This window comes from Cuculus canorus, chromosome 5 (assembly GCF_017976375.1).
Source record: "Cuculus canorus isolate bCucCan1 chromosome 5, bCucCan1.pri, whole genome shotgun sequence".
Lineage (NCBI taxonomy): Eukaryota > Metazoa > Chordata > Aves > Cuculiformes > Cuculidae > Cuculus > Cuculus canorus.
Genome location: NC_071405.1, coordinates 2,581,519 through 2,596,510, shown reverse-complemented (window position 1 = coordinate 2,596,510; position 14,992 = coordinate 2,581,519). Strand labels below are relative to the sequence as shown.

The following is a 14,992-nucleotide window of genomic DNA, read 5'->3' as shown; positions in this document are numbered from 1 at the left end:
GGAAGCAGTTACAAATCGGATCAAAATTCAGCGTTGTCTTAGCTGTGGTGTGTTATTTCACGTCAGCTGATACAATGGGCGTGAGCAATCTGAATATTGCAATCTGAACCTGAAATCAGGGAATGTGCTTTCTCTAAGAAACATTCTCAGTATTTCCTCCTGCTTTTTTTTCCGTACATTTGGCGATTTGTCAATCTCTCCTTGCTTTTCCAGTCCTTTCAGTCAGGGTTTAGGTGAATGCTGTAAAGTATTCCCTCCTTGATACCGAGATGGCTGATGTGATAAACCACTGCACAGCTTTTATAACCATCTTTCTGTTTGGCTACAAAAAACAGTGTCTTGCTGTGGAATTGTTTCCTCTTGGTAGCAGCCTGTATGTCAAAACAACTTTTCTGAAAGCCAGGGAGAGCGTTGAGTACCTCTGGGACCTTCCTGGGATGCTGCAGGCGGTGGAATCCAATCCGTAAATCCTCTGGGAAGGACTGTCTCAACCAAGAAATGCGGGGCTTTGTTGTCAGTTGACTCCGATGCTTTTGTTTGTGTTCACTGTACAAAGCTGAGTTTCTCTGCCAGCGTTTGAAGAGGGCTGCGTGCTGCTCTGCTTGTCCTCCGCATTGTTAGGTACCCACGTGCTCTTGAGAAAGCCGAGGGAAGTACGACATGAGCCGTTAGGAGCTCTGGAGTGAAGCTGCCTACCAGGGAAGCTGTTTTGTTTGTGGCAGTGACGTCTGTTTACTGGAATGAGTGACCCTGGAGAGAGGAGAATGGCTGCGAGCTGTTCCAGTGAAGGGGAGTTCCCCATCCTAAGGGGAGCAGAGCATCCCTTCCTTCTCTTCTTCCAGCTCCCGCTCTTATCAGTGCTGTGGAACATCGTTAAGGGTTCACTGTCAGGGAAATAGAATGTCGTCCTATTTCCTAATTAGCTCGGTAGTGCTTCTGCCGTAGTAGCACTCGTGTAAGAGATGCGTGGCAGGACCTGAACTCCACGCTTCCTGGTTTTCCATTGTTTTGTGGCTTAAGCTCTCATGTTCAGGAAGAACACGCAGTGCATTGGCTATTGTTGAAAACCTGCAGTCGTAAGTGCGTGCTTTCGCGGAGTGGGTTTGGTTTTCTTGAGGGTTTTTGGTTGTTGTTCCTTTGAGTAGGACACGCTCTTATGTACGTGTCAGCTAGGGAACAGCTCAGTGAAGCAGAGATTCGTGTTTGAGGTGCGGAAAACTAAATCAAGGCTATACAAACTCTGTAATGAAACCGGACAACCGGATTAGGTGCAGAATGTGTATTCCCTTCTCTCAGCGTACAACTGCCTCGATAACATGTTCCTTCACCTTGCTTTTTGAGGAAGGATCCCAGTGCGGAATTAAGCACTGGGAATGCGTATTGTGGCCTGAGAGGGCATCGCTTCCCAAGGTATCGCATAGCAGCCCCCAGGACGGACAGTCTCTCTTCACCACCATTGTGTGGTGGAGTTTAGGGAGTGTTAGGAATGGTTGGACTCGATGATCCAATGGGTCCTTTCCAACCTGGTGATTCTGTGATTCTGTGTGATACCTTAATTACTGACTCCAGTACAAACAGCACCGGAGTGTGTTTTCACATTTTCAGTGCATGTCGCTTCCTTCTCCCTCAAGACATTCAGATTCCTGTTGTTGGTACATGTGGTTCCTGTCTGTGCTCCCTCGTCTTGAAGCAGTGCATTGGTAGACTTCTCCATTCACAGAATCACCAGGTTGGAAGGGACCCACTGGATCATCGAGTCCAACCATTCCTAACACTCCCTAAACCATGTCCCTCAGCACTTCATCCACCCGTTCCTTAAACACCTCCAGGGAAGGCGACTCCACCCCCTCCCTGGGCAGCTGTTCCAGTGCCCAATGACTCTGTGAAGAACTTTTTTCTGATATCCAACCTGAACCTCCCCTGGCAGAGCTTCAGGCCATTCCCTCTTGTCCTGTCCCCTGTCACTTGGGAGCAGAGCCCAGCTCCCTCCTCTCCACAACCTCCTTTTAGGTAGTTGTAGAGAGCAATAAGGTCTCCCCTCAGCCTCCTCTTCTCCAGGCTAAACACCCCCAGCTCTCTCAGCCGCTCCTCGTCAGACGTTCTCCAGCCCCTCACCAGCTTCGTTGCTCTTCTCTGGACACGCTCCAGAGCCTCAACATCCTTTTTGTGGTGAGGGGTCCAGAACTGAACACAGTATTTGAGGTGCGGTCTCACCAGTGCCGAGTACAGAGGGAGAATCACCTCCCTGGACCTGCTGGTGACCCCATTTCTGATACAAACTTCTGCTTCAACTCCTTGTGTCTGGTTCTGGGATGTTGCAGGTGTACAGCAGCAGTCCCTTCTTGTGGTCTGTTCTGTAGATATTCAGCTTCTCATAGAATCATAGAATCGTTAAGGTTGGGAAAAACCTCTAAGATCATCCAATCCAACTGTAAGCCCAACCCCACCGTGCCTGCTAAACCATGTCCCCACGTGCCACATCAACATGCTTTTTTAGGGATGGTGACTCCACCACTTTTCTGGGCAGCCTCTGCCAGTGCTTCACCACTCTTGCATTAGAGAAGTTTTTCCTAATATGCAATCCAAACCTTCCCTGGCACAACTTGACACCATTTCCTCTCATCCTATCACTTCTTACATGGGAGAAGAGACCAACACCTGTCTCACCACAACCTCCTTTCAGGAGCTGTAGAGAGTGATGAGGTCTCCCCTCAGCCTCCTCTTCTCCAGGCTAAAAAGCTCCAGGTCCCTCAGCTGCTCCCAGAATGCCTGGGATTCAGCCCCTTCCCCAGCACCATTTCCTTCTCTGGACACACTCCAGCCTCTCAACGTCTTTCTTGTAGTGAGAGACCCAAAACTGAAGCCAGGATTCGAGGTGCAGCCTCACCAGCACCTCCCTGGTAGGGGCTGCCTACCTGTTAGCATTGTCCTGGCTCTTCGCTCTTCTCATGTAGAGGGGTGGGGGCAAAGCGTGGTCCTGTTCCCCAGTTCTTTCAGGCTGTGGTATAGCAGGGGGTGGAGTAACGTTTCGTCGTGGTGGCTCTGGCTCTTGGGCAGCTCTGCCCACCTTCCTCTGTGGCTGGCAGGGAAGGAAGCCGGCCAGACACCTTACTTCCTTGTTGGTCTTGGTTTTGCACGATTTACGAAAGCTTGCAGGGCTGCAAATTGAATTCCTCAACGTATTGCCGTGTAATTATTAGTGACTTAATTTGGAGGAAGCCCTTGGAGCCCCCAGTGTTTGTGGGCTCATCCGTTGGCTTTGGAGGGAGGATCCGGATTTGACCCAAAGCTGTTGCTGTCTTTGCCCAAGAAACTACCGACCTATTTGTCTTGTGTTTGAAGTCACGGACAGAATGCCAGCGTAAGTACGTGAGATTACTTTTTTGAGGTGATTAACATGTTGTTTGTATGGGGAGGAGAGGGTATTTCCCCGGATTGTCTTCCTTGCGAATCCTTTGGCCATGGTTTAAGATCTGGTTAGCGCTTTCCTGGTTGAGAGGCTGCCAGGGAAAACTGAGTATATAGACTGACTCCTGAGTGCCTTTTGTTTGGAGGGGTGGGGTTGTTGCTTGGTTTGAGGGGAGGTTTAGTGGGAAACTAAACTGGACCAGGACGACTTAGTCGTGGCCCTCTAGTTCGTGTGGGCACTTGCTGAGGTTGCTGTTTCAAGCTGTCTCATCTGGCTTAGCCTTGGAGATGACAGCAGTGATTAATCATGGTGAAGAGCAGTAAAAGGCATCGTTCTGCCTTGCGTTAAAGGGAGGAAGACATCGGCTTTTTGCACAGCGCATTTCTTGACGCTCTTGTATTTGGAGTCCTCCTTTTTCTTGACTCTCCCTCTCTGTTGCGAGCATCCTGTATCTCTTTCTCATGCTTTCTCATGAACAGCGTTCTGTGTTCTAGTATTCCAGTTCTGCGGCATCTTGAAGCGTTGTTCCAGCCCTCCTCCAGCGTCACGGCTGTGGCTTTTTATTGCCACAGGTTCAACAGCGCGTTAACTCAGTTCCCTGCCCAACTGGTTAGTTCTCCTCTCCCAGTGTCCTCCAGTGAGTCTGTGCTCCTCCTCTGTTCGCAGTCACCTCGTACTCATTAGTAGGGTTAGTAACGAACCATTTGTTACTCATTCTGTGGGTGAATAACTGCAGGATTACACACAGTGATTGTTTTTGCTGCATTGTTGGCAGAAATCTGCTTTGGCTTGAAATTTCTTCCCTGCCATAAAGGGGAAACTTCGTTTTTGATTGAAGAGAGATGCCAGCTTTGCAAGAGTAGGAGTTGTGATCTTCCCCACATGGGAAGACTTGCGGGAAAGTACTGGAAGTGTGTGAACTTGAAGCGTGTGTACTTGAAGCAGTGCAATTCTTCCCAATTCTTCCTTCCGTATAGCTTTAAATGGCAAAAAAAACCCCTAATCCTTTTAATTCTCTTGGACAGGTTCAGCAGCAGGTTCACCCAAACCTTTCGGCAAAAGAAGATTCCCTCTATTACATTGAGGAGTTGATCCTTCAGCTGCTAAACAAACTATGCATTGCTCAGCCGCGGACTGTCCAAGATGTAGAGGTAAGACTCAATACCGGGAAAACAAGGATCACTAAGGGGAGTGAAGATATTTTGAGCAGTGCAGGTTGAAGTCTCCATCTGTGGAGGCATTCAGAAAACATGTAGTTGTGCCAGGAGAGGTTTAGATTGGATATTAGGAAAAATCTCTTCACTGACAGAGTGGTGGAGTCTCCATCCCTGGAGGGATTCGAAAAGTTTGTGTCCGTGGCAGTTGGGGACATGCTTTAGTCGACACGGTGGGGTTGGGCTGATGGTTGGACTGAATGATCTTAGAGGCCTTTTCCAACCTTAGTGATTCTGTGATTCTATGAGGTTAAATCAAGGTGAATCTGAAGAGCAGGGCTGATTAATACAAAAAGATGATGTAGTATTCAGATTTCACAAAGCAAGCTTAATGGGAAAATCATTTTCCTATAGAGGGATTCAGAATAGAGGCAGTGGGGTTTTTTTCTTCCAGCATTGTTGTTATAAATGCAGGACACTTCGAAGGATTTACTGCTGCTTGAATGCACCTTGTGCTTAATGTAAGGATGTTGCAGTCCTTCCTACTCTTTGCCATAATCATACAGAAAATAGCAAATATTGGCATGAAAGGTTCCTGTTGAGAGGCCCGGATTGTGCAGCTGAGGGAATAGAGTTGTGTGTTCCTGGAACTTTATCGAACTCGCCAAGGCTCTTGTATTATTGCAGCTGTCTGCTTTTGTGTCATCGGTTACAAACCGAGGGCTTTAATGGAGTGCGCTTCAGTCTAGAGGGAGAAAGTGCTTTCATGTACTGCGACCCATTACGGCTTTGCAGAGTATTAATTTTGCATCAATCTGTCTGTCTAGGATTTTCAGCCTGAACCAAAATGAAGTTCTCATCTCATATTCTATGTGTGTCATGGAAAGTATATATATATATATATATATATATATACACATATACACACACACACAAAATAATTGCCTGTGGGGTTCTAGGTTCTCATTAGATGCAGCGACAGCCCTTTATTCAACATTGAGTTAATTCATTAATTATTAATTTTGGTTGATGATTAATGTCTTTTGTAATACTGCTGCATAAAGATTATAGTATGACTAAATAAAAGCAAAACTTAATAGTTCCTTAATAGCTCTCAGAATCGTTACTCCTTCGAATCTGGGTTTGAAGTTCAGGTGTGGAGCTGAGAAATGCCACATTCTCGTTCCCAGCTGATGGAACCTTTCAGCACGCAGGGCGCTTTGAGGTAGCACTGATTGTTCTCCACGTCGACTCCGTATTTTTCTGCATCTGAGTCACAAGATGATAAAATCGTACCATGTCCTTATGATTTAGTAATTTTCACTGGGGGGGGGTGTGTGTGCTCCACAAATGATAGTGTGCAAAGCTGCGTGCGGTACAGCCAGGCTCAAGGTAACCAGCAGCTCTGAACCGTGATAATGAGAATCACGGCAAACGCTAGATCCTGCATGTTGTATTTTAAATATACAGAATCACAGAATCACCAGGTTGGAAAGGACCCATTGGATCCTGGAGTCCAACCATTCCTAACACTCCCTAAACCATGTCCCTCAGCACTTCATCCACCCGTTCCTTAAACACCTCCAGGGAAGGCGACTCGACCCCCTCCCTGGGCAGCTGTTCCAGTGCCCAATGACTCTTTCTGTGAAGAATTTTTTTCTGATATCCAACCTGAACCTCCCCTGGCGGAGCTTCAGGCCATTCCCCCTTGTCCTGTCCCCTGTCACTGGGAGCAGAGCCCAGCTCCCTCCTCTCCACAACCTTCTTTCAGGCAGTTGTAGAGAGCAATAAGGTCTCCCCTCAGCCTCCTCTTCTCCAGGCTAAACAACCCCAGCTCTCTCAGCCGCTCCTCATCAGACTCATTCTCCAGCCCCTCAGCAGCTTCGTTGCTCTTCTCTGGACACGCTCCAGAGCCTCAACATCCTTCTTGTGGTGAGGGGTCCAGAACTGAGCACAGAACTCAAGGTGTGGTCTCACCAGTGCCGAGTATAGAGGGAGAATCCCCTCCCTGGACCTGCTGGTGACCCCATTTCTGATACCAGCCAAGATGCCGTTGGCCTTCTTGGCCCCCTGGGCACACTGCTGGCTCATGTTCAGTCAGCTGTCAACCAGCACCCCCAGGTCCTTCTCTTCCGTGCAGCTCTCCAGCCACTCTTCCCCCAGTCTGTAAAGCTGTGGAGAATAAAACATCGTTGTGCTTGGCAATGTAATAGTTATTTAATCTAAAACCCAAGAGCTAGATCAAGAAGTGGTGAGAGGTTCCCCAAAACGTTATCATTATGTACACTCAGACTCTTTCAGAGCGGGGAAAGCCGAATTCGGTGTTGTGTACTGGGTTGTCGGTGAGATTGTGCTGCCAAAAGGTATCCAAGATCCACAAAGGAAGGCTTTTTGGCTCTGCTCCTCCTCTGTTTTTAGCTGATGAGAGAAAACATGAGAGCTGCTGTCTCTGAAATTTTGCATGAAGATGTCTACCTATAGACTGGAATTAATAGAGTTGCTTGTGCATATTATTATCATGGACTCATGGAATGGTTTGGGGTGGAAGGGACCTCAAAGCCCATCCAGTTCCACCCCCTGCCATGGGCAGGGACACCTCCCACTGGATCAGGGGCTCCAAGCCCCATCCAACCTGGCCTGGAACCCCTCCAGGGATGGGGCAGCCCCCACTGCTCTGGGCAACCTGGGCCAGGGCCTCCCCACCCTCAGCGTGAAGAATTCCATCCTAATATACCATAGAAATCTCCCCTCTTTCAGCTTAAAACTATTCTCCCTTGTCTTATTCCTGCAATTCCTCATCAAGAGCCCCCCTCAGCTTTCCTGTAGGTCCCATATACTGAAGGGTTTGCAAGATCAAGGTCTAAAATCTCAAATTATAAGGGTTTTATAAATAAAAAAAATCTTTTCGGATTATTCCCAGGAAGACCCTGGGAGGCAGGGAAGTGGAAGCACACACAGCCTGTGCTGCACATGGAGCACACTGTTAACGGTGAAGGACGGCTGAATGCTACATCCCGTCCTTTTTGTGGGCAATCTCCTGGTAGAATCTCAAGGAAAGTTCACCGCGGTCAACTGTCCTGGAGCTTTGGGCTGTGATCCAAGAGGAAAGGTCACCAAGTGTTTACCTGGCACGAAGAGCTGATGCGGAAAGCTCCACACTAAACAGCCACTTGCGAATATTTAAAAGACCCTGGGATTCCTTTTAACTTCCAGAATGTGAATTAAAGGCTTGTGGGGATAGGACCAGGGGCAATGGGTACAACTGGAGAGGGGCAGATTTAGATTGGGCATTAGGAAGGATTTCTTCACTATGAGAGTGATGAGACCCTGGCCCACGTTGCCCAGAGAATCTGTGGCTGCCCCATCCCTGGAGGGGTTCAAGGCCAGGTTGGATGGGGCTTGGAGCCCCTGATCCAGTGGGAGATGTCCCTGCCCATGGCAGGGGGTGGGACTGGATGGGCTTTGAGGTCCCTTCCAACCCAAACTATTCTGTGATGCTATGAATGTGTGCAAAGGTCCTTTTATTCGAGGGACCCACAGATTTCGCTGTTTTTCTTCAGCTCACCTATGAAATCTCTCCTCTCCACGTTACCAGCCAGGTCTTGTGGTGGCCCAGGTTAGCAGTTGGAAGCAGGTAGGGCACCGCACGCCGTGCCTGCTGGGGAGTGCCAGGTGGGTTCTGCAGCAGGAGGGGAGCTCTGCTCCCTCCTCAGCTGTCTCACTTAACAAACCTGATTTCCAAAGTCCCTTAAGCAGTCAGCAGAGTTCAGTTCAGACTCGTCCTTTCAGCATGTAATTCCTCAGCGCACAGGGACTGCAGCGGGAAGCCTTGAGGGCTCCATGGAAAGCAGGGCTGAGCTCTTGCACGAGCTGGGGCTGCTGGAGAGTGAGACTGCTGCCAAAGAGGTTTGCTCTGTTCCTGTAGCAGCTGTTGAGAGGTGAATCCCTATAGAAGAAACCTGAAATTGCTCACAACTTGTCGGGGGCGGAGGGGGGCTGTAAACTGCAGCCGCTGTGAGCGGCTGGGCAGTGAGAAGATTGCAGAATCAGGGAATGGTTTCCATTAGAAAGGACCTTTAAGATCATGGAGTGCAGCCATCAATGCAGCCCTGCTAAGTCTGCCTCCAGAACATGTCCCTATCTACTCATCTTTTAAACCCCTCCAGAGATGGTGACTCAACCACCTCCCTGGGCAGCCTCTTTCCATCCTTGACAACCCTTTCAGTAAAGAAATTCCTCCTGATATCCAACCTAAACCTCCCTTGGCATCTTGAAGCCATTTCCCCTTGTCCTGTCACTGGCTACCAGGGAAAAGAGACCAACTCCCACCTCACTACAACCTCTTTTCAGGCATTTGTAGGCAGTGATAAGATCTCCCCTCGGTCTCCTCTTCTCCAGATTAAACAACCCCAGTTCCCTCAACCACTCCTTGTAAGGTTTGTTCTCTAAACCCTTTACCAGCCTTTTTCTCCTTCTCTGGACACTCTCCAGCCCCTCAACATCCCTCTTGGAGTGAGGGGCCCAGAACTGAACCCAGGATTCGAGGTGCAGCCTCACCAGCACCGAGTCCAGGGGAAACCTCCTGTGTGGAGCCTGAAGTATTGCAGCCAGCCTTGCTCATCAGTCACAGCCCTTCTCCTAGGCAGATGATCCTGCCCTTGTCTTTTCATTCCTGCCATAAACATGATCAGAAATAGGACAAGTTATGCTCCAGACTGCTACGAAACAGGAACAATAGCGACCTTTTACTTTTTTCCTTCATTTAGACTGTAAACTCTTCGCTACTTCCTGATGTTGTTTATATTTTGGGCTTCTGCTCTCAGCTGAGGTTTCTTGCGGCTCTTGGGATGAAAAGATCTCAGAGCAGGAGGTGTTTTAGGAGATCTGAAGGAGTTCTACATGCTTGGCGAAGGGAGGTTGTTTGGGATTATTGAAAAGAGCAAAGCTGAGTTGGATAAAAAGGAGAGAACAGTTAGGAAGATGTGTTGCAAACACTGGGGAGGAGGATAATTGTCTGTACTGCAGGGGAAGCAATTTGCTGCTTTGTTTTTTTTTAAACTTCTCTCTGATTGCTGTGGTTAATCTAAGTGCACTCCTTATGTTTGGACAGGAGCGCGTTCAAAAGACATTTCCTCACCCGATAGACAAGTGGGCGATCGCTGATGCGCAGTCTGCTATAGAGAAAAGGAAAAGAAGAAACCCTCTCCTGCTACCTGTGGACAAAATACATCCTTTATTAAAGGTACTTAAACCAACAACCTGACTGCTGCTGCTTCTGCCCATTGCACCCCTCCAACATCACCGTTTGTTTCTTTAACGTGTGTGGCATTAACTAAGTTTCTCTTATTGGCTGAAGGTGTAAAGAGTCACCATAGAACAGGATGAATATATTGTAGATGTAATAAATGTAGATCCCTAAATTCATCATGTTCTAGACAATAGTGTGTTAGTGCATTGCTCTGCTTTGAATTTTGATGTTAGTTTTTAACATAAATAAAATCCAAACAAACTCAGATTGTTTTCTACCAACTTCAGTAGCGCTGTTTTGACGCCTTTATTTGTTTCAAAATGCTGCAGAAGCCAAAATAGAAGAGAGAACAAAGCAGATCCTGTTCCTTGTGTACTGTCAACTAAGATGGGTATCAGTGTCCTTTTGGTTACGGCTGAAGGTCGCTGGTGCCTTGGCTTTAAAATCAATGCAGCTGCAAAGGTGTAACAAAGGACCGTGCACAGGCTTTATTGTCAGCGGGTTTTGAGGACAAGAGTGGTCATCTCGGTTCTTAGACACGATGTTTCTTATTGCAGGTGTAGAGTTCCTTGCTTACGGTCAGGTTTTAGTGTCACAAAGTAAACGTGTTCATACTGTGCCCCTGGAGAGGGTTTTTTAATGATAAAATAGTTCTCTGATTTTTAAATCAGTATTTAATCACTTTTAGATTCGTGCTGAATCGGAGGATCCAGGCTGATTCAAAAATGGCTCATTGTACTGATTCTTTTTACTACTTATTCTGGTTTTTTGATCATAGCTTGAGAAATGTTTTTCTCCAGTGGTGGCATTGTTGCACCACGGTTTCCAGCCGCGTTGAGAAAACACTACCCAAGCATAAGCAGAAATTTCAGGTGTAATCACTGTGTTCTTAGGTACAGCGTCTCAGTTTGTGGTGGTTAATGACAGGGGAATAGATACTGGGAAAGAAAAGAGCGTCAAATAAGATCTTCCCAGACAGAACTGGCTTTCTTTTATGAAATGTGGTGGAGAGAGGCACAGAATCTGGGATTTAATTTCCTAAACACAGCTGCCTTATTCAAGTGCATAATCATATCCATACTTATTCCTGATGGTCCTGGCAGGAATAAGAGGCCGTGTGGGGCGTGCTCTGCACAACACAGACTGTGTATCACAAGAAGAACCTGCACATTTATCTTAGGATTTTTTTTTTCCAGTTCAGACTTAATTATTAAAGTTCAATTATTGTATCTACTGGAAGGATGCGAATAGCTTAGTTCAATTAATTCTTCCAAATGTAAAGGCTGGACCAAAATGCATCGGAGTATGTAAGACGTTGAAAATACAGCCTGTAGTTTCATGAAAGACAACTTTTCCCATCAAGAATGATTCAGAACGAATCATGCTCTTTCCTGGAGAACCCAGATTAGGACTGGAGTGTTGCACTAAGCACAAATACAGACAAAAATTGAAGAAGTACAAGCGTGGTTCCAGTGAAGTCCCTTCCTTGAAGGAACTCTGTTGTTAGAGGAAGGATTGCTGCAAGTCCTGTAGCTTTTAATCTATCAGTCTATGGCCAAATAGCACAGGGAAGTATTTGCAAGCATTTCCTTGGAGGTGCCTGATCTGATTCCCATTGGTGTCCGTTGCCCTGCCTATTACATCACTAAGTTATCAACACAGACATGATCGATTTCAGTAGAAAACTCACTGTGCTAATTGCCATTCTAAATGAGTTTCTGGAATAAATACCATTTTTCTCTCATCTTCCATTTGCAGGAGGTCCTAGGCTATAAGGTAGATTACCACGTCTCTCTGTACATCGTGGCTGTCCTAGAATACATCTCAGCTGACATTTTAAAGCTGGCTGGAAACTATGTTTTCAATATACGGCACTTTGAGATCTCCCAGCAGGACATTAAAGTGTCAATGTGTGCTGATAAGGTAAGGAATAGGATTAAAATAGTCTTTTGGACAGTTACACAGGTAGATACTGGAGGAGATTTGGTTTTTTGATCCCCAGAAGGTATATCTGAAGCAGGATAGGAGGGAGAGACCAGTCTTACTCAGATGCCGAAGCTTCTCTCCTTATTCATACCAGACTGAACTTCAAGTTGAGCCTGTTAAGTTTTTGAACAGTAGTAGTACTTGTGAAACAATGAAAGGACAGAAAATCATAGGATGGTTTGAGTTGGAAGGGACCTCAAAGCCCATCCAGTCCCACCCCCTGCCATGGGCAGGGACACCTCCCACTGGATCAGGGGCTCCAACCCCATCCAACCTGGCCTGGAACCCCTCCAGGGATGGGGCAGCCACCACTGCTCTGGGCAACCTGGGCCAGGGCCTCACCACACTGAGCGTGAGGAATTTCTTCCTAATGTCTAATCTGAATCTTCCTCTTCCAATTCAAAGCCATTCCCCCTCATCCTGTCACTCCAGGCCCTTGGGAAAAGCCCCTCCCCAGCCTTCCTGGAGCCCCTTTCAGTGCTGGAAGTTGCCTTAAGGTCTTCCTTCTCTTCTCCACGCTGAACAACCCTAACTCTCTCAGCCTGTCCTCCTATAGGAGGTACTCCAGCCCTTGTATCATCTTCGTGGCCTCCTCTGGGCCCCTTCCAACAGATCCATCTCCTTTTTACGTTGGGGATTCCAGAACTGGACACAGCTCCCCAGGTGGGGTCTCACGAGAGCAGAGTAGAGCGGGAGAAAATGATGTTGTCCTTTATTTCTCAGCTGTGTTGAGGTCCTTCTGATGTCACTTTGCCCTTTATAATCCCAAAAAGACATTTAATTTTCATCTTCATAAAAATGAGAAACATTTTTGTTTATCTGTATCGGGAGGGTCTTGTCAAAGGCTTATGCAAGATGCCTTGTTTTCAGAGTTGGTTCTGCATGAATTTTAACTTGTTTTCTAGGTCGTACTAACTTGTAAAGGGAAAAATGGCTTTGGCAGCCGATCCAGCCTTCTGCTGCCAAAGTTTAAATATTACTCCCTTGTGAAAGTGATCACAGAAAGTATTGTATTAAAAACTCAAAGGATTTCTCTGAACACATCAAAATAGCTGAGCATGAGCCAAGCGTAAAATCAGGCTTGCGTGTAATTCTTTAAATGTCTTTGCTAGGTTCTGATGGATATGTTTGATCAGGATGACATCGGTTTGGTTTCCCTGTGTGAAGACGAGCCCTCTTCTTCTGGGGAGCTCAACTACTACGACCTAGTGAGAAATGAAATCGCAGAAGAAAGGCAGTATCTACGGGAGCTGAATCTGATCATAAAAGTCTTTCGGGAAGCTTTTCTATCAAACAGAAAACTGTTCACACCCAATGTAAGTCCTTTAATAGGTTATTGATGTGCAATGCTGGTTGCTCCATTAGCAGCCAAAACGTATCAATTTAACAGTGTTGGAAGTAAAATTAAATTTGATTTATTGTATGTCAGCGCGTAATGAGTGTTGTTAGCGTGTGGAATAAATGGAGGGATCACCATTGATAGTATGAAGAGTGCTGCTGTTGGAGTGAAGCTTAATGGATGTGATTCCATGTCAGATGCCAGTGGTAGCTGGTGTCCTGTGGTCCTGGAGGTAGTAGTTACACTTTCCCTTAACACAAAAATGAACAGTTATCCATCTGCGTGTGTGGCGGATGCAGATGAGTGCTAGAATCGACACTGTCTGCAAAAACTCCAAGGAAAACAGCCCTTGGCTCTGGATTCTGTGCCGTGTGGCTGGCTGCGAAGGGAATCTCTATTTGGTAAAGGATTGAAACTATGAGTGGCAAATTCTGTGTTCAGGATACTGAGGTCTAAAAAGGAAGCACAGCTCTTGTAAGAGAAAAGTAATGATGAGAGAGCGGTGAATCATTCCTGTGGGAGGCAGGAGAAGGGGACCAAGCCCACGGAATCGGAACTGGGATTTGTACAATAGGTGATAGAGACAGGTTAAAAAACAAAGACGGTGGGAGACATCCCCATTATGACCAGTCATGTTCAGACTGGACATCAGGAGAAACTTCTTCACCAAAAGGGTTATTAAGCACTGTCAGAGGTTGCCCAGGGAGATGACTGAGTCCCCATTCCTGGAGATGTTTAAAAGACTGGTAGATGAAGTGCTTTGGGATATGATTTAGTAGCGGACAGGTACGGTTGGGCTTGGTGATCTCAAAGGTCTTTTCCAACCAAATGATTCTATGGTGCATTACAGCTGGGTGAGGGGTTCCTCAGGAGCCACTCGGATAGTGGAGAGTTTTGCCAATATGGACACAGAATTCAAACGAAGGTGATGGGCGGAGAAGGGAGCAATGTTTTGGAGCTAAGGAATATTTTTTTGTTCTATGGGAATGGATATGAGAAATGCTGAGGCTGCTTGTTCCCATACAGGGATTGCCATAGTCTTGGCACTGGTAGGGGCTCGGGCAAGCTCTGTACTGCTGGGTTGGGGCGGAGAAGGCTGCCGAGCAGTTTTAGAGGGGCCAGAAGAAGAGTGTAGGAAAGGGCTGCCCAGTTGGGTGTGTTTGTGTAGGTTTGAGAGATGGAAAAGTAGCGTTTGGAAAAGGACACTGCTGTTTCGTCCTCTGTGCCCAGGTAGAATCCTGCTAAAATAGCCAAGTGGCTGCTTTAGTTTTACACGTGGTTTAGAGGATGCAACCTAGGAGCTACTTTAAATTGCCTCCTTCCTGCTGCGTCCTGAGAGACGAGAATCGGCAGGGGAGGAAAGAACAGCTGGGAATTATGGCTGAAAAGGCCAAGTGTTTCTGTCTGAGTCCTGCACAGCCTGTGCCGGTGCTGCTGCTGCTCTGCCTGGGAAGGACGGGGTACTTGGTTTCACTGGGCTGAGAATTGTGCAAGGTTGGATGTGCCTGGGCACGCCTGCAGGGCTGGGAAGACCACGGAATTTAGCTTTCTTCCTAGCTTTTTGTTGGCTGCTCTCCATTTACCTCTTGTTTCAGTCCTTGCGAAAAGTGCTCTGGAATTTACATAAGCAAAATAAATTCTTCTCAGTACCTCTAAGATAAAATTTATGTTCGCAGGACATCGATGTGATATTTAGCAACATTTCAGATATTCATGAGCTAACGGTGAAGCTGTTAGGATTGATCGAGGACACTGTCGAAATGACTGATGAAAGCAGTCCTCATCCCCTGGCTGGCAGCTGCTTTGAGGATCTCGCAGAGGTAAGGCAGTTGGGTTTGGTTTTTTGAAATCACCGA

At 47.0% G+C, this 14,992-nt stretch overlaps 1 protein-coding gene across 1 annotated transcript in view; it reads left to right on the top strand.

Annotated features, from left to right (window-relative positions):
- The window catches only part of SOS2 (SOS Ras/Rho guanine nucleotide exchange factor 2), a 65,174-nt gene that overhangs the window by 12,568 nt on the left and 37,614 nt on the right, over nt 1-14,992 (top strand). Inside the window, exons 2-6 of the mRNA XM_054067168.1 lie at nt 4,435-4,560; nt 9,674-9,805; nt 11,570-11,734; nt 12,910-13,113; nt 14,813-14,956. Of these exons, the coding sequence (XP_053923143.1) occupies nt 4,435-4,560; nt 9,674-9,805; nt 11,570-11,734; nt 12,910-13,113; nt 14,813-14,956 (771 nt within the window). The remainder of the gene's footprint in view (nt 1-4,434; nt 4,561-9,673; nt 9,806-11,569; nt 11,735-12,909; nt 13,114-14,812; nt 14,957-14,992) is intronic.